Raw genomic sequence first — 26,244 nt, 5'->3', positions numbered from 1 at the left:
GGAGGTCCCAGGTCCGCGGAGCTTGATTCGGGTAGATATAGCCTATCCATGTCTGCATCTGCACCGTAGCTGTGACAACCATGGAGCGCGTAGGGAATAGTGTCCGCAGCAATTCGATTGCAGTTATCAGATATTATTAGAGGACGAGGAGAGAAGTCTTGGGAAATGTCTTTTTATGGTGGCCAGAAGAGAGGAGAGATAGAATAAAGGCCAACATCAAGGAGTCATACATGTCGGTATCACGGAAATTCGTATTAGCACTGGAGCAGACATACAAGACAGCAGTAGGAGGCGACGACACTTTCTATTTGTCAAGTTTTCTGTATCCAGTCAAGATTGGCGCTGTTGGCGCCCCAGCCTCCGCCTGGGAAGATAGCTCTTCCAAGTAGCGAGCTGGAACATAGACACATACACAAAGACCAGCAAGGATTGTACAAACAAGTCACCCTAGGCGACAGGAAAGACCAGTTTGCAGCCGGACGGCGGCTCTGTCAGCATTGTGCTCACCCCCCGCATAACACCCTCCCACGCGCCAGGCATGACTCTGGCAGGGTGTGTGTCGACCAGACAGCGATCCAGCAGCCCCTGCATGGCTAGAAAGGAGCGGGCCCCGAAGATGCGGTTCTCAGGGCGAGCCTCTCGTGCATACTCGCCATGCATGTCGACCTCGACCCCGAGTAGGCTGGGGCCCATGAACCAGGACGGCTGGACCGTGCCGGAGCGGGTCTGAGCAATGGTCTCGCGGAATGGTTCGAGGGCGACGTAGCGGCCGCCAGCACGTCCAAGGGCGGCGTAGCACAGCTGGGTGGTGTCTGCTTGAGATACGCAGTCGAGGGCATAGGCCAGCTCGTTTCCCGTGTACTCACGGATGTCGGCGGCGCACGAGGGGCTGTGGTAGTCAAAGACCTTCTCGGCACCGAAGCGGATCGCGAGGTCGTGGTTGGAGGGCGAGCATGTCGTGATGGGGCGTAGGCCAGCCCTGCATAGCACGAGTTAGCCTGGATAGGGGAAGAAACTGACAAGGCAGGACGAGGGAAACAACTCACAGCTTCAGCAGCTGGATGGCGCGCGTGCCCGTGGCGGTGCTGCCCCCTGCCACGAGAACAATCTCGCGCTCATCGTCGCCGCCGGGGTCCACGCCTGCTGTCCCTGCCCCTGCAGCCGCCCCCTCGCGCCCCAGCTGGTCTAGCGACACAGGCAGGCCCAGCTCGCTGAACAGTGCGAACATGGCTGTGGCTGTGCCCAGCGGCAGCGTCGCCGCCTCCTCAAAACTCATGTGGTCGGGGATCCTGAGCAAAAAGTCGGCCATAGCGCTGACGTACTCGGCAAACGCCCCAATGTCAGGCCGCAGCTTGTTCATGCCCAGCACAGTGCCGGCCACGCGGTCGCCAATAGCAAACCGGCCAGAGGCCAGCGCGTCAGCCCCGAGGGCGACTACAGTGCCGGAAAAGTCACTCCCCACGATGGCGCCCGGTATAGGGCTGTACTCGAGCGTCTTGGCGTCGTGCGGGTTGATGGCCACGGCCGCCGTCCTGACGAGGACTGTGTCGGGTTCCAGTGCGGGCACAGGGGCCTCAGGACGGATCATGAGCGTACCGCGGGCCTTGGCCGCCACGATGGTGTGGTGTTGAGGCAGCGGCATGGCGAGAGAGCACAGAGAAGAAAGAGGGGCAGACCAGCCTCGACGACGTGTGATTATCAAGTACTCAGCTAGGTGCTCGTCCTGGAGGAGGGTAGCAGCAGCAGTACTCTTGTTGGAGAGAGAGGGAGAGAGGGAGGCCGACTAGGTACAATGTTGCGACATGGTCTCTTCCATATATTTTCATTCTTGCCGTCTCGTGCAGCCAGCCAGCCAGTGGAAAGCATCTTCCTTACCCCTCGGTCGAGGTTGGGGCAGGCACGTGGGCAGGGAGGGGAACTGTGTCCAGTGAGAAGCAAGCCAGCCTTGCTCTTACTCCTGTTGGCCTTGCTCCTGCTCCTTCGCACTCAAACCGTGAGGGTTTTGTAATTCGGACCGGTAGCAGGCGCTGACTCATCTTCGCGCCTTCCCTTCCCCTGCCCCTTGGCCCCCTGCCCCCCTGTCCCGTCCGACACCGAACCCGCCCTAGCGCATCAGGCCGCAGCTGTGATTGGGCAGGAAGCTAGGTTAAGAACAACCCACTGGCAAGACGACAACTTCGGCGCCTTCCGAACTACTTTAACTACTACTACTACCGACTACTACAACAACTCCGAATCGTCTATCGCACTGTTTGGCCAGTCGTCAAAGCTACCTCCAGCTCGACCACCATTGTTTTCCGAAGAATTCGGTCCGACATGCTGCACGGGCAGCAGAAGACAATGGCCCGGGACGATCCTTGTGCATCGACATATGTGTTTCGGAGCGCCAACATCTCACATGCAGCGAGCAGCCTGCGCCAGGTGAGGCGAGGGGAGGCGAAGGGAGGCGAAGGGAGGCGCGTCGCGTCTTCCTCCTTGACCACAATGACCACTCCCTCCGACACATGAAGGAATGATGTCTGCTCTGCCCGAGATCTGCTACAGGAGTCTGTGGCTGGCGGGACTATGCTGCTCTTGCGCTAGCACAGCGAGACATTGATTGTCAAGAAAGCGAGGGTATAAACCAGGTCCTGCTCACCTGTCCGTCCCCGCAGCCTGCTCGCTTGTCTAGATGTACACGGAACTGACTGCCCCAGCCGTGACACCGAGACACCACCCTGAGCTTACGACCTGCCTGCGAGGCTTCCCATTGTATTACCAACATTAACCCCTCTAGTCGCTCATTGGGAGGGAGGCTCGAGCAAGATGCCTACCAACACCACCACCACCACCACCACTGCAGCGGGGCCAGAACCCATTGCCATCGTGGGCAGTGCCTGCAGGTTCCCAGGAGGGGCAAGCTCGCCGGCAGCGCTATGGGAGCTGCTGCAGCGTCCGCGCGATGTGGGCACTGATATCCCAGAGGACCGGTTCGATCTGAGGGGTTTCTATCACCCCGACGGCAGCCATCACGGCACCACCAACGTCCGGCAAGCGTACCTCCTCCAGGAGGACCTGCGGCAATTTGACTCGACTTTTTTCGGCATCAGCCCCAACGAGGCCGACTCAATTGATCCGCAGCACCGCCTACTCCTGGAGACCGTCTATGAGGCGCTCGAGGCCGGCGGGCACCGCGTCGAGTCGCTGCGGGGCTCCGACACAGCGGTCTACACGGGCACAATGAGCGTTGACTTCCTGGACAGCTTCACACGCGACCCCGATGCCATGCCCAGATACCTTGCCACTGGCGTGAACCGCGCTATCCTGTCGAACCGCGTCTCTTACTTCTTCGACTGGCATGGCCCCAGTATGACTATTGATACAGCCTGCTCCTCCAGCCTGGTCGCTCTCCACCAGGGCGTGCATACCCTGCGACTGGGCGAGTCGCGTGTCGCTCTGGCCTGCGGCACCCAGGTTATCCTGAACCCTGAGCCCTTCATCATGGAGAGCAAGCTGAGCATGCTGTCACCCACCGGCCGCTCGCGCATGTGGGATGCTGATGCCGACGGCTATGCGCGTGGCGAGGGCGTGGCCGCAGTCGTCATGAAGCGCCTGAGCGACGCTGTCGCCGATGGGGACCATATCGAGTGCATTATCCGTGAGACGGGCTCCAACCAGGACGGCCACTCCAACGGCATTACTGTCCCCAGCACCGAGGCGCAGGCCAGCCTCATCCGCCAGACGTACGCCCGGGCCGGCTTAGACCCAGCACGCCGCCCCCAGGACCGCCCGCAGTTCTTTGAGGCCCACGGCACGGGCACCAAGGCCGGCGACCCCAGGGAGGCCGCCGCTATTCACCAAGTATTTGGCCCGCCTCAGGACGTCGTCAGCCGCTCCTCACCCTTGTCCACCACTGCCTCCGAGCCCCCTCTGTATGTGGGATCCATCAAGACCGTCATCGGCCATCTCGAGGGTGCCGCTGGTCTCGCCGGCGTTCTCAAAGCGTCTGCTATGGTCCAGGGAGGCGCCGTTCTCCCTAACCTGCTGTTTCACCGGCTGAACCCAGATATCGAGCCCTACTACCGCGGCTTGCAGGTGCCGACACAGCTGCTGCCCTGGCCCGAGCTGCCCGACGGTGTCCCCAGGCGTGTGAGCGTCAACAGCTTCGGTGAGCGCCCCCTGTCCCCCCACTCCCCCCGGCGTATGTAACGCTGCTAACACGCTACAGGCTTTGGCGGGAGCAATGCCCATGCCATTGTCGAGCAATACTGCAATGCCTCCGACCCCGGCCCGCCCGCTGAGAGCACGAGCTCCCCGGACCCTGCTCACATCCCAGTCACGCCATTTGTTTTCTCAGCCCTGTCAGAGGCCTCTCTGGTAGCCCAGCTGCAGGCCTACTCTGAACACCTCGGCAGCCGCGACGAGATAAACCCCCATGACTTAGCCTGGACACTGCAAGCGCGCAGGAGCGAGTTTGCTACCAGAGCAGCCTTTTCTGCCGCCACGACCTCGCAGCTCAAGTCCAAGATCGATGCCAAGCTAGCAGAGCTAAGCAAGACGCCCGGTGCTGTTCTCGGCGTGCGAGCGAGGCCGGGAGCTGCTAGGCCCGGCGTGCTAGGCGTCTTCACAGGGCAAGGAGCCCAGTGGCCTGCTATGGGGGCGCAGCTGATCCGCTCTTCTGCGTTTGCGCGCGGGCGGGTGCAGGACCTGGAGGACGCCCTAGCTACTCTCCCGCCCGCAGACCGGCCAGCATGGCGTCTCAGCGAAGAGATGCTTGCCCAGGGCAACGCATCGCGTGTCTCGGAGGCTGTCATGTCGCAGCCGCTGTGCACTGCACTGCAGATCCTCCTTGTTGATCTCCTGCGCGAGGCAGGCCTCCGCTTCGCTGCTGTCGTAGGCCACTCTTCAGGCGAGATCGCTGCGGCATATGCAGCTGGCTTCCTCTCAGCCCGCGACGCCATCCGTATCGCCTACTATCGGGGTCAGATTGTCCAGAAGGCGCAGCACGGCGCTATGCTAGCTGTCGGGACCTCCTGGGAGGACGCAAACGACCTTGTGCGTCTGCGAGCGTTCCGCGGCCGCCTGGCTGTCGCAGCCCACAACTCCTCGGCCAGCGTAACTATCTCTGGCGATGCTGATGCTGTCGTGCATGCAAAGAAGATCTTCGATGAGGAGAAGAAGTTCGCAAGGCTGCTCAAGGTGGAGAAAGCCTATCACTCCCACCACATGCTGCCGTGTGGTGACGCCTATATGGACGCGCTTCGGGCGTGCGCCATTGGTGCTGAGCCGCATCAGCACGGCGGCGATCCCTCCTGCGCCTGGTTCTCGAGCGTCGCCCCCAGCTCCAACCCTATCAGAAGCACTGAGGGGTTGCAGGACATATACTGGAGAGATAACCTGGCCAGCTCGGTGCTGTTTGCCGAGGCCATCCAGAACGCCGTCACTAGCGATGAGGACATTAGCCTTGTTGTCGAGATCGGTCCTCACCCAGCGTTGAAAGGCCCCGCTATGCAGACTATCTCTGATGCGCGCTCTGAGCCCCTCCCGTACTGCGGTACGCTCAGCAGAGGGGCAGGCGATATCGAGGCTTTGTCGGATACCCTAGGTTTCCTATGGCAGCACCTAGGCTCGCGGTCCATCGACTTCCAGTCCTTTAGCCAAGCCTTCTCAGGCAGCGGATCAGCTAAGCCTCACCTGGTAGTCGGCCTGCCGTCCTACCAGTGGAACCACGGACGGTCTCACTGGAGCGAGCCACGCCGGTCACGTAGGATCCGCAGCCGCAAGCAGGCCCCGCACGAGATCCTGGGCACTCTGTCTCCTGACTCCAATGCGCACGACATGCGCTGGTCCAACGTGCTCAAGGCTTCCGAGATCTCGTGGCTGAGCGGGCACAAGCTCCAGGGCCAGACTGTGTTTCCCGCCGCGGGCTACGTGGCCATGGCGCTGGAGGCGTCCCGGGCTCTCGAGTCGGCCGCTGCGCCTGTCGAGCTCTTTGAGCTGCACGACCTGTCTATTCCTAAGGCTATCCCGTTCGACGAGGCAGACAGCATGGGCGTCGAGACTCTTGTCGCGCTGACGGGGGTGCAGCACCACCAGGGGGCAGCCGCCACGGCGCACTTCTCTTGCTATGCGCTGCCGATAACTACTGCGGGCTCGGATCGCGACATGGACCTGATTGCAACAGGCACTGTCAGGGTTGTGTTTGGAACCCCCAGTGCAGACGCCCTATCCCCCCCGCCGCAGGAGGACCACAGCATGTTCCCAGCAGATGCCGACCGCTTTTACTCGTCTCTTGCCGACCTGGGCTACGGCTACTCGGGCCCCTTCCGAGCCCTACGCGACATCAAGCGCAAGCTTAATCACGCCACCGCCCTCATCGACTCATACCCTTATACGGATGCAGATCTTTCTACATACCTGGTCCACCCGTCCACGCTGGACACAGCGTTCCAGCTCGCCATGGCAGCTTGTTCGGCCCCCGGCGACGGCCAGCTCTGGTCCCTGCATGTACCGACATCTATCCAGAGCATCCGCGTAAACCCGGCTGTCTGCGCCTCGATGCCACTGGCAGGAGTCCCAGTGCCGGCTCGCACTGCAGTCGACGCTGCGCCCCAGTCCTTTACAGCTTCTATCGACCTCCTGAGCGACGACCGCCAGAGCGTCATGGTGCGGATCGAGGACCTCGTCATCAAGCCGTTTGCGCCCGCAACGAAGGCGGATGACCGTGTCACCTTCACGTTCACCAAGTTTGACCTGGCTGCCCCTGACGGGTCGCTGGTTGTGGAGGGCGTTCGGCCCTCGGCGGACGAGGTCGAGACCTTTAGCGCCTGCGAGAGAATCGCCTACTACTACCACCGCAAGTGGAGGTCGGAGATCACCGACGCCGAGTGGGCAAACGGACCACCGCACCAGCTATTGCTCCGGGACTGGGTCAACCACACCGTGTCCCGAGTCTCTGCAGGGCAGCACCCGGCCTTAAAGAAGGAGTGGTCAGAAGATAGTGCCGAGGACATCAAGGCCCTTGCTCGCCGGCACTGGGAACATGTCGTCATCCGGATCATCACGGCTGTCGGCGAGAATATGGCAGCCGCCGTTCGTGGGGAGACAACAATCCTCGAGCACATGACGGCCGATAACATGCTGACCGAGTACTACGAGAAGGGTGCTGGCATCTCCACGTACCACTCCTTTCTGGGGAGCATGGTGCGCCAACTGGCCCACCGGTACCCCCGCGCCAAGTTTATCGAGATTGGTGAGTCTCTCCTGTGTATCCCCTCGTCACCAAGTCCTCCTCTGCCCCCTCGTGCTATATTGACTAACCGTTTCTTCTTCTTCGGTATAGGCGCCGGGACGGGCGGTGCGACAGGGCCGGTGCTCGAGGCCGCCGGCTCCACCATGTCTTCCTACACGTACACAGACATCTCGCCGGCTTTCTTTGAGCAGGCCGCCAAATCGTTTGCAACATATAGCGATAAGATGGCCTACCGGGTCCTCGACATTGAGAAAGCACCAGCTGCTCAGGGGTATGAACCACACTCGTACGACATCGTGATTGCTTTCAACGTGCTGCATGCGACGCACTCGCTGCAGGCCACGCTGGCTAATACCCGGCAGCTTCTGAGGCCGGGCGGGTATCTCATTCTGATGGAGTTCACCAACAATGATGCTATCCGCGTCGGCACCACCATGGCTGGACTGCCTGGCTGGTGGCTGGGTGCTGATGACGGCCGTGTCTTCTCTCCAACTGTGACGACTCGCGAGTGGCATTCTGCCCTGCGCAAGTCTGGGTTCGGAGGGGTGGATACGGCAACGCCCGAGATCGACGGCATTACGTGGCCACTTTCTATAATAGTGGCACAAGCAGTAGACGACCGGGTGCAGTTTCTGCGCCGTCCCTTGTCCTCGCCTTCATTGGCGCCTGCTCGCATCGAGAGCCTCGTCATCCTGGGCACCGGGACTCTGGTGAGCTCCCGCATTGCTGAGGAACTTGCTGAGCTGCTGGAGGGCTTCTGCGACGAGGTCACCGTCCTGGACAGCCTTCCCACCAGGGAGGAGGCCCTCGCGCTGAGCCCTCTAAGCACCTTCATCAACCTCGCAGACCTCGACACGCCCATCTTCAGAGACATGACCAAGGACAAGATGGAATGCCTGCAACGCATGTTTGACCTGGCCAAGCATGTCTTGTGGGTCACCCATGGTGCTGTTGTGGACCAACCCTACCATATGGCGAGCATCGTCTTCAGCCGCACCGTGCGCAGAGAGGAGCTGCACATTAGCCTGAACCACCTCGACGTCTCTGACCCAGGCCGGCCCGACACATCCAAAGCCATAGCCGAGCACTTCCTTCAGTTGTACGCCCTCGATGAGTGGGAGGCGGATCGGCAGCTCCTCTGGTCCAAGGAACCCGAGGCGTTCCTCGACGCTGGCCAGCTCAAGCTGCCGCGGCTTGTGCCCGACCCTGGCCAGAACGCTCGAGTCAACGCCTCAAGGCGCACCGTCACCAAGACGCTTCCAGCATCAAGCCCTAGCACGAATGCCGAGATTGTGCAGTCTCCTACAGGCTCGCCGCCTGATGTGATGGAGGTCGTTGTCCCCCCGGGCCGGGTGCAGGGTGCTGAGGGACACGGCCCCCTCGCCGGCGTCCACAGCTCGAGCCTCATGGCGCTGGGTGTGGCCCCAGATACCTTTCTCTTCCTCGCCGCACGTACTGCCGATGATGGGTCGGGAGCCTATATTCTCTCCCTCTCCGCCACCAACTCGTACAGGACAGCTCCGGTCGCCAGCTTCACCGTGCCTGTGGATGCGCGCAGCAAAGAGACTAGTACGGACGGCCTGGTGGTGGCCACCGCGGCCGAGCTGATTGTCGACTCGATGCTGCAGAACGTATCACAGGGGGCCCGGATTCTGCTGAACTGCTCGCCTCAGGACGCTGTTCTCATCTCGGCTCTGCGCTGCCGTGCCGCCTCAAAAGACGTCCATCTGATCTTGACCTGCGATGTGGGGGCTGCCGCCGAGGATGCGCACAGCAGGGACGTGACGCTGCTCGACCCGGGCGCTCGGGCATCGCAGTATCACATGCGACGCGCCCTACACGTTGTGCGGCCCACGCTCTATGTAGACCTAGCTCTCGTCAGCGACGGGCAGCAGCCGCAGCGTCCTGGCACGAACAAGCTTGGCCTCGAAATTGCTCGGGCCTTGCCCGCTGGGTGTAGGACCGTTGACGCGGCCGCCTTCTTCCAGCGCCAATCATCGTTGCCGAAGCTATTGGACGGACCGGCCCTGTCGCAGCAGCTCGAGGCCGCCACTGCCCGCTCCCTAGCGGCGGTCGCGTCCTGGCGCGCATTGCCGCCAGGCCTGGTGGTTTCGCTGCACCAGATCCGGGACATTTCCACGCCCCATCATGCCACAACTGCGGTCTGCTGGCCTCGGGACGGGCTCCTCGAGGCGCACGTACGCCCTCTGGACGCCCGCGCGCTCTTCTCGCCGAACAAGACGTATCTCCTTGTCGGGCTAAGCGGACAGATTGGCCAGTCCCTCTGCGAATTTATGGTGTCCAATGGGGCAGGCTGCGTGTGCCTGACGAGCCGTCGCCCTCATGTGGATGAGAGGTGGCTTGCTTCGGTTAGGACGTCTGGCGCAGAGGTCAAGGTTCTCGCGATGGACGTTACAGACCGGAGCAGCGCCGAAAGCGTGGTGAGCCAGATCCGAGCTAGCTGCCCTCCGATTGCCGGTGTAGCCCACGGGGCCAATATCCTCTCCGACGCGCTCTTCTCCAGGACAACTATCGACGAGATGACCCGGACTCTGCGGCCCAAGATCGATGGAGCTAACAATCTCGACGATATCTTCCGCGATGACGACCTCGACTTCTTTGTCCTCTTCTCCTCCGTCTCCTCCCTAGCAGGGAACATTGGCCAGTCCGCCTATGTCGCAGGCAATGGCTACCTGAACGGGCTCGCTCGGCAGCGCCGCAAGCGCGGTCTAGCAGCGTCCGCTTTCGATATCGGGCGGGTGGTGGGCTTGGGCGTTATCGAGACAGTAGAACAACACGTTGTGGACCAGCTCCTGGCTCTGGGGCTTCCGCCGTTGGGCGAGGCCGACCTGCAGCAGGCGTTTGCAGAGACCATCCTAATGGGTTATCCTAACCCCGAGGACCAGCGAGGCGTTCCGCATGCGGTGGTCACCACGACCGTCCGCCGCTTCAGCGATGATGAGGACGGTGAGGTCAAGGGCCCCTGGTTCAGTAGCCCTCTGTTCTCGCACCTGATCACAGAGAGTGCTGGTATCGGTCTTGGGCGCCAGTCGGACGAACAGGGACAGGCCTCAGCATCAGCACTCCGCATCAGCGAGCAGCTTTCCAGGGCGACAAGCATGGAGCAGGCGGGTGCTGTCCTGCGCGAATGCTTCTCCGCCAAGCTGCGAGTGATTCTGCAGATCCTGGATGAGGAGGCCCTCGACCCTAGCGTGCCCGTCGTGGAGCTGGGGATCGATTCTCTTGTCGCTGTCGAGGTCCGCTCGTGGTTCCTGAAGGAGCTGAAGGTGGACGTCCCTGTACTCAAGGTTGTTGGCGGCGCCTCCATCGCCGAGCTGTGCGAGGGCGTGCTCGAAAAGCTGCCGAGGGAGGCCCTCAGCAGCCTCGGAAAGGAAGAAGTCAAGCCATCCGCCGCCCCAGCAGTAAAAGCCGCGCCCGCGCCCCTGCTGCCGCCTCCAGCTGGGGAGCTGTTGCAGGCGCCAGCTCCCAAGGAGGTGCCGATGGACTCGGCGGCAAGCTCTTCGGCGTCAGACCGCGACTCGACGCAGGGGGCAGGCTCAGAATCCCTGCATCATGCCCCCATCCCATCTAGGACGTCGATAGCGACCACCCCGTCCCCCTCTCGATCTGTGTCGCCGCCAACGGCTGAGCTGAGCGCGAAGTCGAGGAGGTTCCTCAAGACTGTGCCCATCTCGTTTGCGCAGTCCCGATACTGGTTCCTCCACCAGCTGCTCCAAGACCCGAGGACTTCCAACGTGGCCGCCTGCTACCATGTCCAGGGCAACCTGCGCATCGCCGACCTAGAGAGGGCCACGCGAATAGTGCTTGCCCGGCACGAGGCGCTGCGCACATGCTTTGTGCAGGACGATGCAGACGCTGCGCATGCCTACCAGAGCATCCTGCCGCGGTCGCCAATACAGCTGAGATGCGAAAAAGCTAGCAGCATAGACGAGGTGAACGCCCGGTTTGCGAGGCTCAGGGAGCATAACTTCGATCTGGCCAGCGGCGAGCTGCTCCAGATGGTGCTTATAACGCTGTCACCGTCATCTCACTATCTGCTTGTGCATCACCATCATATTATTATGGATGGGGTGAGCGTGCAGGTCTTTCTTGCTGACCTGGAAAAGGCTTATAGCGGCCAGCCTCTGGGACCAGCGCCTCGCCAATACCCTGAATTTTCCGTTACCCAGCGACAGCAATTCAGTGAGGGGACTATGGCCCAAGAGCTGCAGTACTGGCGAGCAGTATTCCCGGCTGGCGAGCAGCCGCCTGTTCTGCCCTTGCTTCCCATGGCACGGACAAGGTCGCGGACGGTGATGAAGCAGTTCGACACCCATGAGGTCCAGTGCACGCTGGAGCCTGACGTAGCTGCGCTTATCCGGCTTGCAGCAAAAAAGCAGGCATCCACCCCATTCCATTTCTACTTAGCCGTCTTCGAAGCTATGCTCTTCCGCCTTACCGACGCCCAGGAGCTTATTATTGGCATGGCTGATGCTGCTCGGAATACCGGCGATACGCAGAATAGTATCGGCTTTTTCCTCAATCTGCTTGCTCTGAGATTCCGCCGCCAGCTGGACCAGCGCTTTACTGAGGCTATCAACAATGCCCGGAAAACATCCCATGCTGCGCTCAAGAGCTCGCGCTTGCCATTTGACGTGCTACTGACAGAGCTAGGCATTGCCCGCTCCTCCTCGCACAGCCCTCTGTTCCAAGCCTTTATCGACTACCGGCAGGGCAGCCAGGAGGGGAAGCAGCCCTGGGCTAATTGTCAGCTGGTTATGCTGGAGTCGACCTTAGGAAAGACGGCCTACGATGTTACTCTAGATGTGACGGATAATCCCGGGTCGCATGCTCTTGTCACGATGCGCGTTCAGAAAAGCCTTTATGATACGGCGGCAGCAGACCTGCTACTCGAGACTTATGTTCATCTCCTGCACGCCTTCGCTTCAGATCAGTCTGTCCCGTCAGGCACTCCTCCCCTCTTTAGCCAAAACATGCTCACTCGCGCAGTCGAGGTCGGGCGCGGTAAGACGCCCTTGTCAACTAGCTCCCCACGATAAACCATGCTCCCTGAGAAGCTGACATGTCCTCGCCGTGCATCCATTAGGACCCGTCCTGGTGTCAGATTGGCCTGAGACGCTCCCCCATCGCATCGACCAAATTGCTCAACAGTATCCAGACCGCATCGCCCTCATAGACGGCCTGGGCGCCGCGCCGCTCACCTACTCAAGCATGCTGAGCCGGATCGAGGCAATTGCTGAGGCGCTGCAGGAGGTCCAAGTTGGCCCTGGCGCTCGCGTCCTTGTTCTGCAGCAGGCAGCAGCCGATTGGGTCTGCTCGATGCTCGCCATAATGCGCGTTGGGGCTGTCTATGTGCCTATGGACCTGCGCAACCCCGCCACGCGCCTAGCTGCTGTGGCTGCAGACTGCATGCCGGCGGCAATCCTCGCTGACGCGACCACGGCCTCCGACGCGCCTCGGCTCAATGCACCGCAGGCCACCATAATCAACATATCAACTGTGCCCTCTTCGCCTGCTGGAGAACGCCGTGTAACAAAGAACTGTGCCTCGGCAGCTGCACCCGCGGCCATCCTCTATACCAGCGGGTCAACAGGAACACCCAAAGGCATTGTGGTTTCTCACGCTGGCCTCCGTAACGAGATCGAGGGCTATACCAAGACCTGGAAACTAGGAGCAGAGCGTGTGCTCCAGCAGAGCGCATTTACTTTTGATTTCGCCTCGGATGAGTTGTACACGGGCCTCGTCAACGGCGGTCTTGTTTATATTGTGCCTGGGAGCGCGCGCAGTAGCCCCCTCGACATCACCGAGATAATCTGGAAGCAGGGCATTACATACACCAGGGCAACCCCATCTGAATATCTGCTCTGGCTGCAGTATGGCGGAGAGAACCTGCGCCGGGCATCCGAGTGGCGCTTTGCGTTTGCTGGCGGCGAGACCTTGACCACTACAGTTGCACAAGAGCTTGCTGCTCTCAACAACCCCCAGCTACGCTTCTTTAACTCTTATGGGCCTGCTGAGACCTCCATCTCGTCGTGTAAGATCGAGGTGGATTACCGCCGCGAGGCGTCGATAAACAGCAGCAGCAGCAGCAGCAGCAGCAGCAGCAGCCTCGCCCGCATTCCCTGCGGCTACTCGCTGCCCAACTACCAGACCTATATAGTAGATGAGAAGCTGCAACCGCAGCCTGTGGGTATGCCTGGAGAGATATGCATCAGCGGCGCAGGCGTCTCGCTGGGCTATCTCAACAACGAGCCGCTCAGCAACCGACACTTTATCCCTAACCCATTTGCGACGGCCGAGGATCTAGCTCAGGGCTGGACGCGCATGTATCGCACAGGTGATATCGGCCACCTGGAGGCAGATGGGGCCCTGGTCTTTCATAGGCGTGTGGATGGCGACACGCAGGTCAAGATACGAGGTATTCGCGTCGACCTGGCCGATATCGAAAGCAACATTATCGCAGCCGGGAAGGGGGCGCTAAGGGAAGCTGTGGTGACGCTGCGCGAGGGCGATCTCTTGGTGGCCTACGTCGTCTTTGCTCCCGGGCAACATACAGCCTCGGACCAGTCTGAGGCCTTCCTCGACCGCCTGCTCAGCCAGCTGCCACTCCCCCAGTACATGGTGCCTGTGGTGGCTTTCCCGGTGGACAGGCTTCCCCTCACCAGCCACGCCAAGGTGGACCGCAAGGCCGTCCAGAACATGCCCCTCCTGCACCGCAAGACGAAAGCTACAAACCGGCATGATGACAGCAGTCTGACGGAGACCATGGCACAGCTCAAGGACATCTGGCAGGACGTCATAGGGCCCAGAATCCACGAGCTTGGCCTGGACATTGGGCCTTTGACCAACTTTTTCTTCGTCGGCGGCAACTCTCTCCTGGTGATCCGGCTACAATCGCGCATCCAGCAGGTCTTCCACATTGCCGTTCCCCTTGTCAAGCTGCTTGGCGCCAACACGCTGGCAGAGATGGCTGCCACGATCGAGGAGGCCGTCAGCGTCACCCTCACCATCGACTGGGACAAGGAGACTGCCCTTCCGAGGCTCCCTGCGTTCCTGGCAGACATCAGTGCAAGCCCACTAGACTACCAGCAACACGCCAAAACAGTGCTCGTCACGGGGGGCACTGGCTTTCTTGCGCGTCACCTCGTCCCCATGCTCGCTGCAAGCCCGGATATCTCAACGATCCACTGCCTTGCTGTGCGAGAGGAGCGCCCCGACAGGCCGCGCAGCCTGCCTGACTCCAATAAGATCACCTGGCACCGGGGAGACCTCACAATGCCGCTGCTTGGGCTCGAACAGGACATGTTCCGCTCCCTTGCCGCCCAAGCCGATGTCATAGTCCACCTCGGTGCCGCCCGTTCCATCTGGGATAGTTACCACACCCTACGCGCCAGCAACGTTCACCCCACCCAGGAACTGGTCAAACTGGCGGCTCCGCGCCGTATCCCTATCTACTTTATCTCTACCATCGCCGCGGCGGCCAACTCTGCCGCTACTGCCAGCATTGCCGCCCCGTCTCCCACTCCGTCGACCGACGGCGCCGACGGTTACGTTGCTACCAAGTGGGCCAGCGAGCGCATTCTCGCGCGCGCCGCGGATACCCTTGGCATCCCCTGCACCGTCTACCGCTTCCTTCCCGCGAGCAAGCCCAAACCGGCGCCCAAAAGGCTCATGGATGAACTGGCCCGCTTCGTGGACGTCTTGGGCTGTGTACCCGACCCGAGTGGGTGGGCCGGCCGCTTGTACATGATTCCGGCTGACGAGGTTGCACAGAGGCTGTGTGCAGCGGTTGCATCTGGCTCCAACAAGGAAAGGGGGGCAAAGGCAGAGCAATACCAGTGTGATGTCACGCTCACGGGCGACGAGATCATTACGCACTTATGCAAGCAGAGCGGGAACGAGAGCCGCGAGCAGATCCCCATGCTCAAGTGGTTCGGGCGCATCAAGAAGCTTGGCTTTGACTACTTTATAGCGTCGCACGAGGCCACCGTCGGCGGAAGCGTGGGTGAAGGAGGCTTGGGTTCAAGGAGGTAAACGAACAGGGCATCTTTTCTAGCATCGAGGCCACCCTGCCAAATATCCTCTTTTTTTCTTTCTTTCTTTCTCCAATTCTGTGTAACTAGGCCGTATTCCGCAATTCATCAATTCACTCTGCGATAAACTTTGTCCACACTCTAAGCAGCAGCGTTCTTGGCCTACATGTAACGATCAACTGGGCACGGCATGTGGCAATGGATAGCTCAGGCGAATGAATCCCCAAATAAGCTCTTCATACGGTAATTCTGGCTCTTGAATCTTGTACAGGGAGGTGGCAAACATGGGCAAAGAATGTATGCGACAGCTAAAAGGAGTGACCACTCCCAGCTAACTGGAAACGGCTGTGGCCTATATAGCTGCGTAACGGTCGGACTCACACACCCCCCCTCTACTCTAGAGATGATCAAGCTCTAGAGTAGACCAGGGAGGCCGAACTGTGCTAATGGTTTTAGGCAACAGACTTTTCCTTGTCTGTGGTTTTCTGATACAGATTTTTCTTTATCTGTGTGGCTATTGTTAAAGACTTGCCCTGTCTGTATGAGATCTAATAATTCGGACGATTTTTCCTAAGTAGGGCTGGGTTGTTCCCTACTGAAGTAGGAATTCGCTATGGAGTTGCTTATATATCAGGGAACAAGCGAAAGGACTCATAATGTGCGAGGGCCAGTGAGTCACTGGCCCCTCCAGCCAGCCAACAGCCAGACCTGTTAATAGCCTCAGATAGCTTGCCCCGTGGCGTTTTTCTCTTCTTTTCACTTTTTTGCCCCTTCTTCCCGCCGTTCCTAGAGTTCATAATGCTTCTTCAAGACTGCTTCTCAGACTGCTTCCCAGCCTCTTGCCCAGACTGCTGCTTTTTGGCTTTCTTGACGCTTTTCCACTCAACCGAAAGGCTGCCAATGATTGTGAGAGACGACATGACCACAGCAACCAGGAAGACCCGGGTCAAGGCGTTGTTGTAGGCTACCAGGACTGCCTGTAGGTCCTCTGGGGGCACCATAGATCGCAGCTTGGTGGCGCCCGCGGTGGAGAGGACGGAGGCATCGAGACCGCTGCCGGGAAGGGCAGCCTCGATGTTTTGCACGAGCTTGTTCTGCAGAACGGCCTGCCCAATGGCGATGAAGATGGCACCGCTCAGCGACTGGACGAGGACGACGATGGAGGCCCCGGCCGGGATGTCAGCCTTGGGCAGGACAGTCTGGATCGCGACCTGGGGCTGCTGCTGTCCCATCCCAAGGCCCATGCCTGTCAGGGCTTGGTAGCCGACCCACTTGGAGAAGCCTGTATTGACCGTCCAGGTTGTCATCAGCCCCTCTCCGATGGGTGCGATGATGGAGGCGAGCAACATGAATGGGGCATCTAAAATGAAAAGATTTCACAGGCCGACGATTAGCTGCTTGTCGTCTCTCCAAGGTTTACCCCAGATCGAGTTGTCACCGGAATGCTCTGGTGCGAGCTGAGGGGATGAACCTACAATATCCAAACTTCATGACGAGAAACCCGACCAGGTTGGCCATGACCACGACTCCCAGAACATAAGGGAGCAGGCTGACGCCAGACGAGGCAGCGCTGGCGTTGCGGATGACCTGCTGCCAGAAGGGAATGTAATAAATCAGGAGGAAGAAGGCGGCTCCGTTGCAGAAGGCGTTCCAGGCGGCGGCGGCAACACTCCTCTGGGTGATGATGTGGATGGGCAAGGTGGCCTCGGGGCCCCTCCAGTACTCAAAGGCCACAAAGGCGATAAGTAGCACACCAAAGAGCACAAGCAGGGCGATGATGCGGCCACTGTCCCAGGCATAGGTCGAGCCGCCCCAGCCCAGGGCTAGCAGGAGGCAGACAATGGCGGGGATGAAGATCAGAAGGCCACCAAAGTCGATCCTCCTGAGCTTCTCGGCCAGGCGGACGGAGCTAAGCTCGGGGCGCCGGAGAGGGGGGAGGAAGAACAGGAGGGCGGCCATGGTAAAGCCGCCAAAGGGCAGATTGATGTAGAAGCACCAACGCCACGTCAGGTCGGTAGTGAAGATGCCGCCCAGGACTGGACCCAGGACAGCAGCGACGGCAAACACCATGGCGATGGAGGAGATGCAGATGGGCCGGACGCGGAGGGGGAAGACGTGGCCGATGATGATGTAGGCGCCCGCAGCTATACCTGCACAACCCACGCCGGCAATGGCACGGCCGGCGATGAGGGCGTTGCTTGTGGGGGCGACGCCGCAGATCAGGGACCCGAGCTCGAAGATGAAGATGGCAGCCAGCATAGTGTACTTGATGGAGAAGTTTGAGTAGATGCGGCCGTAGAATAGCTGGAACGCCGACGTTGTCAAGAGGTAGCCTGTAATCTCTGTCAGGAAGAGAAAGAAAAGAAAAGAAAAAAAAGAACCACTGCACTCCTCTCTCCATTGGGATCAAGGCTGGCTTTTGTGGCGCCCACGTACTGCTTCCATACCAACCCTCGTCCGATGTGCTGTGGAACTCGTCCGTGATGCTCGGGATTGCATTGGATACAATGGTTTGGTCCTGCCCATGGTGAATTGCGCCAAAGAGTCAGCAGACACGAAGTTTGCGATCACGACCAGCCCTTCGCAGACTCACAAGAGAGTACAAGAACACGGCGAACCACAGCCCAACTCCGATACACAGCAGCCTTGGCCATCCCAGAGACTCGTCCGGAGAGGACTCGTCCGGCTTGCTATCCGGATTTTCTTGAGCTGTATTTTGCTCTGCATCTTGGGCGCCACTGCCCATCAAGGCATTCTCTGATGACGGCTGCTCGGATTTCTCCGCGGCCGCCTTGATTGTCGATTCCTGGGAGCTGTCTTCTGAAGGCATCGTGATCACGCGTGGGGCCAGGAACAGGGACTCTGGGTGTGGATGATGATGATGATGAAGATGATGAAGATGAGACGGAGAGAGATTTGAAAGACAAAGGAACAAAATGAGAAGGGAAAAAAAATAATAACAAATAATTGATTAAAAGAAGCCGGCAAAAGTTGTATTTGTATGTTGGCCCGTTCGAGAACAATACCTAAACAATTGTACTCTGTAATATGACATAACCAAGACGGGACAGTCGACAGGGATCGCGTTGCCTTCCAAAAAGAGACTTAGTTCCTTTCTCCTCCACCAGATGCAGGGGCGCCTGTTCAAGGGCGCCTGTTCAAGGCGGGCGAACTCGGATGACACTCGCCCCTCAGAGACGTCGACACCTAGCCCTCGGATCCTAAATGATCTGCCCCCTCCCCACCGCTGGACTCCTTGTCGTCTGGCGTGTCTGGGAAGCTCATATCGTGTAAATCGGACCGCGTTCCGCAACTCAGAATTCTCCGAGTCTCCCGTGTCCCGAAACCGATTCGTCACTCCACATCTGCATCGGTCCTAAAAGACAGAGACAATGACACAGGGTTAGGGTTATGCTGGATCCATTGGCGTGGTTTGGCTTCCTGTTCTCGTGGGTTGTAGTTATCGTTTTCAGAGACTGCTCGATGTTGTTGGGTGATCTGGCATAATTCTATCGTAGCACTTTAGCCGTCAATCTCAAACGCCTGTAGTTACAAGATGCTGTAATAACAAGAAAGACTCTCAGCGCGAGTTTTGAACCCTTCGACGAGACTGCAATTATACAAACCAGGAAAACGACGAGGTTGATAATGCAAGTCGATTACGAATCTGCAGTGTCTGGGGAGCCTCCTGGAAACATAAGACTAGCAGCTGCGTCCAAGCTTCCTCAGGTTTCCTGGGACATGGCCGTATTAAGGTGATTGATGGATTGAACCACAAGGAGAGAGAAGAGGGCAGCAGGACAGTCAACGAGGGTCGAATATCACTACCAAGGAGACTCTAATATAAATTTGTGTATATATTCCTGCAACTTCACGCCGCGGTCTAGGTGGATATCTGAAGAAGCCATCACTACAGAACCTGGCTTGTTCCAATCTTACGCAACCCAAGGTGTGTGTGCAAAATGGCCTGTGAAAGGTACATGACAGACAGCCACGTGGCTTGCTTCTCAGCTCCAGTCCCCATCGAGCACCGTCGGCTCGCCCCTCTCCTTTTGTGCAAGCAGCGTGTCAGCCGTCCACGGGCGGTAGACCATACCTGGCGGCAGATTAGTGTTCCTGAACGGCGTACCTTTCTGGAGGTGATCCAACGCCTCAGCAAACCGCTCGCGCGCATACGCTTCAGCATCATGCGTTACGATCCAGCGGCTGTACCTGAGCAGGTTCTGGCCCTTGCCTCGGAACGCCTCCGAGTAGAGGCCAAACGCCTGGATGCACGAGGTGCGCTCGAACCGGAGGAGGTTGGACACGCGCGTGGCCCAGGGAATGTCGAACCCGGACAGCAAGACGCACGAGGCAAGCGACGCCGCATCCTCCAACGCCTGTGTTGCGCCGGCGCCGGAGCTGGGATGGTATATATGTGCTGCGTCGCCGACCTGGATGATACGGCCAGAGGGCGACGTCCAAGTCGCCTGTGGCTCGCGCATCGAGATCTGATAGTCAATGGCCTCGCCAGGCGGTGTTAGGCGGATGACCTCGGCCACAGCAGGAGGAAGCTCCGGGTGAGCCGCGAGAAATTCCAGCACCCTCGAGGGAGATGAATATCTCTCCCACGACTCCTCCGACCGGCCATCGTCCTGTTGACAGAATTTGTATCAGCTCGAAGCCACTTCTCTCGAGTCACAAACGGATCTCACCTTGCGCTGGGCCCCCCATCCTAATTCATGCTGAAACCGCCAGACAAAAAGCTGCATATCCTGGGGTCTACATGGGCCAGACCAAAATAAAAGTCAGCAAAAGCAGATAGGGAAAAGAGATATGGCACTTGAAGGAGAGAGATAAGAATGAAGAAGAGCGGCTTACCGCCCGAGATATATGCACATCATGGACGCCTTGTCTGCCGGGTACGCCTCTTGGATGATAGCGTTATCAGCTGCGAGCTCGGGCGGGTATGAGGCGCGAAATGCAGCAGTCCCGACAGGCTTGACAGGGACGTCTTTTCCATAGACCAAATTACAGCTGCGGCTCTGCAGGCCGTCGGCGGCGACGACGAGGTCGGCCTTGAGTCGCGTGCCGTCCTTCAGCAAGACACCAGCCCCGTTCTCCTCGTCGTCAAAGTACGAGGAAACCTCGCGGCCGTGCTCGACGAGGACGCCCACACGCCGCAGCTGCGACAGCATGGCCGCATAGATACGTGGCCGAGAGGTCTCCTGCGGGGCGGTGCCGGGAGGAAGCTCGGCGCGGGCCGACTCGCTCAGCATCTCCCTGATGGGGAACTTTCGAAGCTGTGTCCCGTCGTACTTGAAGACGTAGTAGTCAGGAAACTCCCCAATGGCATTGTTCTCCCGCATCAGGCGAGGGAACTTGCGCAGGGTCGATATGCCGCTGGGGCCGAGCAGGAACCGGTCACCTAGCAACAATTCTTTAGCATCCAACGACATCTCCTCCTGGCATGGTGCACGTTTTCTTGTATCTGTTTCTCTCTTCTTCTTCTTCTCTCTCTTTCTCTTCCCTACGGGACATTTCTTACCGGTCAAAATCTCCTGCGGTCGTCTCTCCAGCACTCGAACGTCGCATCCGATGCGCCAGAGCTCGCGGGCTGCAGACAGGCCGCCTATGCCGGATCCCACAACAATGACAGAGACCCCGCTGGACGGGAGCTGTTCGACAGCCTCAGGCACGCTGGCTTGGTCGTCACCATTGGCGTGGCCATTACCATTGGCTGCTGCTGAAGACATGATTGGGCAAATTGGTGGTGGAAGAAGAAGAGCCAAGAGCTGAAGACTTTGTGACCAGGGCAGGGCTGATGCAATAGGCCATTACGCAAACGTGGCTCAGCTAATCCGTGCGTCGCTATTTATCGCTTTCTCTGCCTGTCTCTCCGAGATGATTTGCCTTACTACTAGCCGCGTCGGTGCTGTGCTGACATGTTTCCGAATGTCGGAGGATCGGGAGCCCAATGCAACTAGGATTCCAAATCGGACCGGCCTGTCATATGTTCTCCCTCCGCCTTCCCCCAAGAGGAGACAGAGAGACAAGACCACGCGGATGTTGTCCTGTCTTTCGGGCGCAACTTGAGTAGGAACAGCCAGGAAGGCACTGGCGATCCTACAGGATGGCTAGACAAGGCGGACAACGGGCCGGGAAAGGCTCGTTGCTGGAAGTGCCGCCGATAATGTGTAATGAATATCTGACGGACGATTGATCAATCGCCACGCTCTCAGGTAACTTTTACCTTGAATATTCTCCCATTCGTTACAAGAGGCTGAAAATGAGTGTGTGTATGAGAGAGAGAGAGAGAGAGATGTGCCTCCGTCAGGAAATGTTGTGTGAAGGTTTTGAGATAAACAGAAATTGAAACTATTCAGACGCCGTTGTTCGATCTATTTTGTTTTCTTATCACCGTACTTACCACCCTAAACTGCACTCGTCCTTTGGCCTGGTTGAGAGTATCAAACTCAAACAAGATATTCGGTCATGTGACAAAGCATCTGGAATCTTATTGTAACTTGCTTCGTCGATAGCAATTAATTCCGGTTATAACCAAATCCGGTCCAGCGCATCGTCTTGCAAGGCACGACGGGTAATTACAAACTAAGTATTGTACCCAAGTACCGAATTACTAGTGTGTGTTGATATACAACTCATATCATTTCTATACCAACAGTTACCAATCTTCGACGACGCTTCGTGCACAAGTCCAATTGTGTTAATATCTGTACGTCGAGTTGCCTCGGCCGCGAGCTGTCGCTTACGGCTTGTCGGTAGGCGGCTTGGGGATGTGAACAGCAGCAACCGAAGAATTCGGTCCGAACTATCAGTCCCAGATCATAATAAGCCGACAGCATCTCTGCGTTTGTTCTGGGCCGTGCTTGATGATTGATGAGGTAGATAGATCACCTCCGGCCGACACTACCAAGACTAGGTAGCTTCCATAAACCTTCTACATGATCCGACTTTTCGTATATATCGATGCAAAAACTTATTGGTACGATTTGTGACTTTGTCCCCCCTTTCTCCTTATCGGAGGCACTCATATTCTCACAATTATTTCTTCCACCCCCTCCCCCCCTTTCCTTCTTAGCCACTATTTAGTGGAATAGGAGCACCATCTAACCATCTAATCATCTAACCATCCATCCATCCATCCATCCCTTGATACTCAACCTCATCATGGCCGTCTCCCTCAACCTACCTATCCTCAGCGAGGAGGTACCCGTCTCTATCCAGTTCGTTGCCGCCGCCCTCATCTTGAGCCTGGCCTATCTGCTGTACACAGCTGTGGCTCCAGAACGCCCCCACAAGGGCTTTCCCCTCGTCTCGCTACCCGAGGGAGGCCTCTCACACCGCGTCATCCTCAAGGGCCTCGCCGAGCACAATGGCCGCCCGTTCCAGGTCATGGGCGCCACCGGGCCCCGCATCGTCCTGCCCAACAGCTACGCCGATGAGATCAAGAACCACCCGAGCCTCAGCCTGGAGAAAGCTCTGAAGCACGACTTCTATCACAAGTTCCCGGGCTTTGAGGCCCTGGAGGCCGCCGAGACCACGGGCATGAAGGACTTTGACTTTCTTGTCGAGGTCGTGGTCAAGCTCACGCAGTCGCTGGGCGTCGTGACCCCGGACCTCGTCGACGAGACCACGCACGCCGTCCACGACATCCTCGGTGACGATGGCAACTGGCATAGCATGACCATCAAGCAGGACATGCTGCAGCTCATCGCGCGCATGTCGTCACGCGTCTTCCTAGGCCATGAACTCTGCCGCAACCAGCACTGGCTTAGGATCGCCCGCGACCACTCGGTCGAGGTCATGACCGCCGCCCGCATCCTCTTCACCGTCAACCCGCTGCTGCGCCCCATCAAGCAGCTCTTCCTTGAGCCCTGCGTGCGCCTGCGCAGGGCCCGTGACGAGGCCCACGACCTGATCCAGCCCGTGGTGGAGCAGCGTAGGGCACTGGTGCGGAAGGCCCTCGCGGCCGGTAGCAAGCCGCCCCGCAAGACCGACTCGATCAGCTGGATGTATGAGACTGCTCGGGACAAGAGCGAGCAGGTGGACTACTCGGGCAATCAGTTGATGTTAATGATGGTCTCTATCCACACCACCACCGAACAGCGTAGGCTCTCCTTTCTCTCGCTCTTTTCTTCTTTCCTGAGACTTAACAGAGGGTGAAAAGAAGATATGGGGGGGGGGGGGGAGGAGAAGATAAAAGGAAAATAAAAAGGGCACCTCATGCTGACATTATCCTTCTCTACCTCAAGTTTCTCAAACGCTAGTGAACCTCCTTGCCAACCCGCATCTCATTCAGCCTCTGCGTGACGAGATCGCTTCCGTCGTCGGCGCCGAGGGCTGGTCCAAGACAGCACTCCACAACATGCGACTCATGGACGCCTTTCTTAGAGAATCTTCACGCTTCAATCCTCTCAGCCACGGTAAGCATTGCATCTTTGTTTTTGTTTTTTTATAATAAAAAAAGAAGAAGAAAAGAAAGAGATTCATCCCCAACCCTCAAAACTTTCAGCACGTTGAGTGCTAACCGCGTCAACTCTCTACCCCACCAGTCTCGATGAACCGCCGCGTCGTTCGCCCCATGACCCTTTCCACAGGCGAAAAGCTCCCCGTGGGCGCCATCGTCATGATCTCCGACAATTACGCCGATCCCACCCTGTACGCCGACCCCGACAAATTCGACCCGTATCGCTACATTGCCGCCCGCGAGGCAAACCCTCACTCAAACTACCACGTCAGCCTCACCCCCTCACACATGGGCTTTGGCTACGGCGCGCATGCCTGTCCGGGCCGGTTTCTCGCCAGTAACATGATGAAGATTGCTATGGCGTTTATGGTCATGAACTATGACTGGCGGGTTGGAGCGGGTGCAAACGGGGAGGGGACCAAGGGGCTGCGGACCGAGATGGAGACTAAGCTAGTAGTCTACCCTGATGCAAAAGTAGAGTTGAGGGCGAGGTCAAAAAAGGAGAGGGAGGTGGAGGTGGACTTCTTGATTGGCGAGGAAGGCACTGGGAGCGAGTAAAGCCTTTCATTAGGTTGCTTAGCTTGGACTAAAGGCTTCGATCGGATTGGAACGGATTGTAGGCTGATGTTATGAGCTGCGAAAGGATAGGCGCATGTCTCTATCAACGTGCGAAGCGTGGCATAGAAGTTTCTGTGATATGATTTGCCATTTTGCGGAAAGTATCTTTGTCTGCTACGAGACGGTTTAGACCGACTTACTCTGCTTTAATCGCAGAGTTCTACTCAGAAGCTGAAGACGTGTATGTTGTTACCAGATATGTCGAACAGCGTTGGTTCTGTAAGAAATTCAACCGATGTAGCATTTGAGATAACAGAAAGTGACAGGAGCTGCATGTGTAGTGTTGGTGCATGAGTTTCACCCTGCTCTTATGCCTATGTAGCCCTCGTTTGCTCTCTTCTTTTCTACTAGCATACTTTTAGTAGCTTTAATCTTGTCAGAGTTGCGTATATCAGCTCGATACATAGAGTCTGAGATGGTGGCGGCTAAGGCGGCACCCAGTAGCGCTGCAAGGAGAAAGAAGAAAGTAATTTGGTTATTGTTCAAGGATTTCGACAGCTTTTGCTTCTTTTGTTGTGAATATTGAAGATTTATAAAGATTTTTTGATAGATTGTAGATGTCGAAAGAGTCTGTGAGAAAGAAGTTTTGAACTGTGAATATCCTAGATCCTCATTACCAACAGTACCAACAGTACCAACAGTACCAACAGTACCAACGGTACCAAATATTTATGTTCTACTTCCCAACAAAGAAAGAGAACAAGGCTTGTTAGCGTGAAATAGATCATCAAGAGAGTTGGTTTGGTGAAACACATGACTGCCAGCAAGATTGGAATTTAAGAAGATTTACAATGTGCTTCTGTCACATCTTTCATTTTTATACAGGACTAAGAGCCTGTCCACAATCCTCATGATATTTGAAAGGTGCTCAGACGCACAGGAAACATTGACTGTAAGTAAATTAAATTTGGAAATCAGCCCTTTCTATTATCTGTTGAAAATATGTTCTTAGACTTAATATCCAACTGCGAATGCTAATGTATCAGTACTCCCAAAGACCATAAATTGGGATCTCAAATTCATTGCGATTGAAATACTGTTGAAAATCCAAAGTTTTTTCCCTGGCCAAAAAGCAACACCATGGCGCCTCTCATCTGCAGGATGTTCAACCCTTATAGCTACGCTATTTCGAATGTTCGCATTGCTCTGAAGAACTATGAGGCTAACTTCAGTCTATTTGGAAGTACTGATCAGGATATTTATGTGACCACGTGAGGCATTCATAACAAAATTGTGCCCAGGGACAAACAATATAGCTTCAACGATGAGAAATCTATCTGTGAGCTCCTAACAGTCACTGACCCCTGTGCAGATCCTGGACTTGCATTCAGAGATATTTATGTCATTCTAGATCTTAGTGGCAACAAAAGCTACTATGTTTGTACTCAGATTCTCAGTTTTACTATGCACCAGGTAGATCATTGTAAAATCATACACAGACGGTGTTCTGTACAAGCAATGCTTAGACAAAGTTCTTAAACAAGAGCAGAGGATGAGATTCTTCTAGATTTACAGAGTTGAGATTGGAAGTATCAAGAAATTCACAATTCAACCTAGATACTTGGGAGAAGCTTGAGTGCAATCACATCGAGAGCTCAAGCACTCATACACAAATTGCAATGCAAGCTCAAGTCTCATGTGTTATAACCCATTCAACATGCAGGTCACAGAACGGGCTACGGAAACAAGTAGGCTCGGGAAGCCAGTTTTCAGATTCAACAACTGAGCTACAGGAAGGCTTATGCAGCCCAGGGTTAGGATTACCAAGGATGGGGGATAGCTGAGCTCACTAGCTATCCCAGCAATCCATACTGAAAAGCTGAATGTATAATCTCATGTTTATTACTAGTAGATAAATCATCGTATATAGC

At 57.3% G+C, this 26,244-nt stretch overlaps 5 protein-coding genes across 5 annotated transcripts; 2 read left to right on the top strand and 3 right to left on the bottom strand.

The window, feature by feature from the left end:
• Window positions 1–447: 447 nt before the first annotated feature.
• Window positions 448–1,642, bottom strand: M406DRAFT_297218 (GroES-like protein; the record flags this gene model as incomplete). Its single annotated transcript, XM_040919297.1, has 2 exons — window positions 448–979; window positions 1,047–1,642. The coding sequence occupies 2 exons, from the start codon at window positions 1,640–1,642 to the stop codon at window positions 448–450; spliced, it is 1,128 nt and encodes a 375-aa protein (XP_040770861.1).
• A 1,163-nt stretch (window positions 1,643–2,805) lies between these two features.
• On the top strand, window positions 2,806–15,286 carry M406DRAFT_269792 (uncharacterized protein; the record flags this gene model as incomplete). Its single annotated transcript, XM_040918030.1, has 7 exons — window positions 2,806–4,147; window positions 4,208–7,231; window positions 7,322–9,108; window positions 9,151–10,700; window positions 10,749–12,256; window positions 12,339–13,317; window positions 13,357–15,286. 7 exons carry the CDS (start codon window positions 2,806–2,808, stop codon window positions 15,284–15,286), a joined length of 12,120 nt encoding a protein of 4,039 aa, XP_040770860.1.
• An 805-nt stretch (window positions 15,287–16,091) lies between these two features.
• M406DRAFT_65275 (uncharacterized protein) lies at window positions 16,092–18,115 on the bottom strand (the record flags this gene model as incomplete). The annotated part of the gene is made up of 5 exons (XM_040924925.1): window positions 16,092–16,645; window positions 16,761–17,194; window positions 17,231–17,618; window positions 17,722–17,803; window positions 17,879–18,115. The coding sequence occupies 5 exons, from the start codon at window positions 18,113–18,115 to the stop codon at window positions 16,092–16,094; spliced, it is 1,695 nt and encodes a 564-aa protein (XP_040770859.1).
• A 1,177-nt stretch (window positions 18,116–19,292) lies between these two features.
• On the bottom strand, window positions 19,293–20,951 carry M406DRAFT_14143 (uncharacterized protein; the record flags this gene model as incomplete). The annotated part of the gene is made up of 4 exons (XM_040915388.1): window positions 19,293–19,919; window positions 19,980–20,046; window positions 20,173–20,692; window positions 20,813–20,951. Coding segments are annotated over 4 exons (1,353 nt in total), but the record flags the coding sequence as incomplete, so codon positions are not given.
• Window positions 20,952–22,455: 1,504 nt separating this feature from the next.
• Window positions 22,456–24,313, top strand: M406DRAFT_343529 (cytochrome P450; the record flags this gene model as incomplete). The annotated part of the gene is made up of 4 exons (XM_040921879.1): window positions 22,456–23,395; window positions 23,541–23,711; window positions 23,841–24,155; window positions 24,234–24,313. 4 exons carry the CDS (start codon window positions 22,456–22,458, stop codon window positions 24,311–24,313), a joined length of 1,506 nt encoding a protein of 501 aa, XP_040770857.1.
• Between the last annotated feature and the right edge of the window lie 1,931 nt (window positions 24,314–26,244).

The sequence above is a fragment of the Cryphonectria parasitica genome (assembly GCF_011745365.1).
Source record: "Cryphonectria parasitica EP155 unplaced genomic scaffold M406scaffold_11, whole genome shotgun sequence".
In the NCBI taxonomy this organism is placed as follows: Eukaryota; Fungi; Ascomycota; class Sordariomycetes; order Diaporthales; family Cryphonectriaceae; genus Cryphonectria; species Cryphonectria parasitica.
The sequence above is the reverse complement of the archived record's forward strand: the minus strand, read 5'-3'. Positions and strand labels throughout refer to the sequence as shown.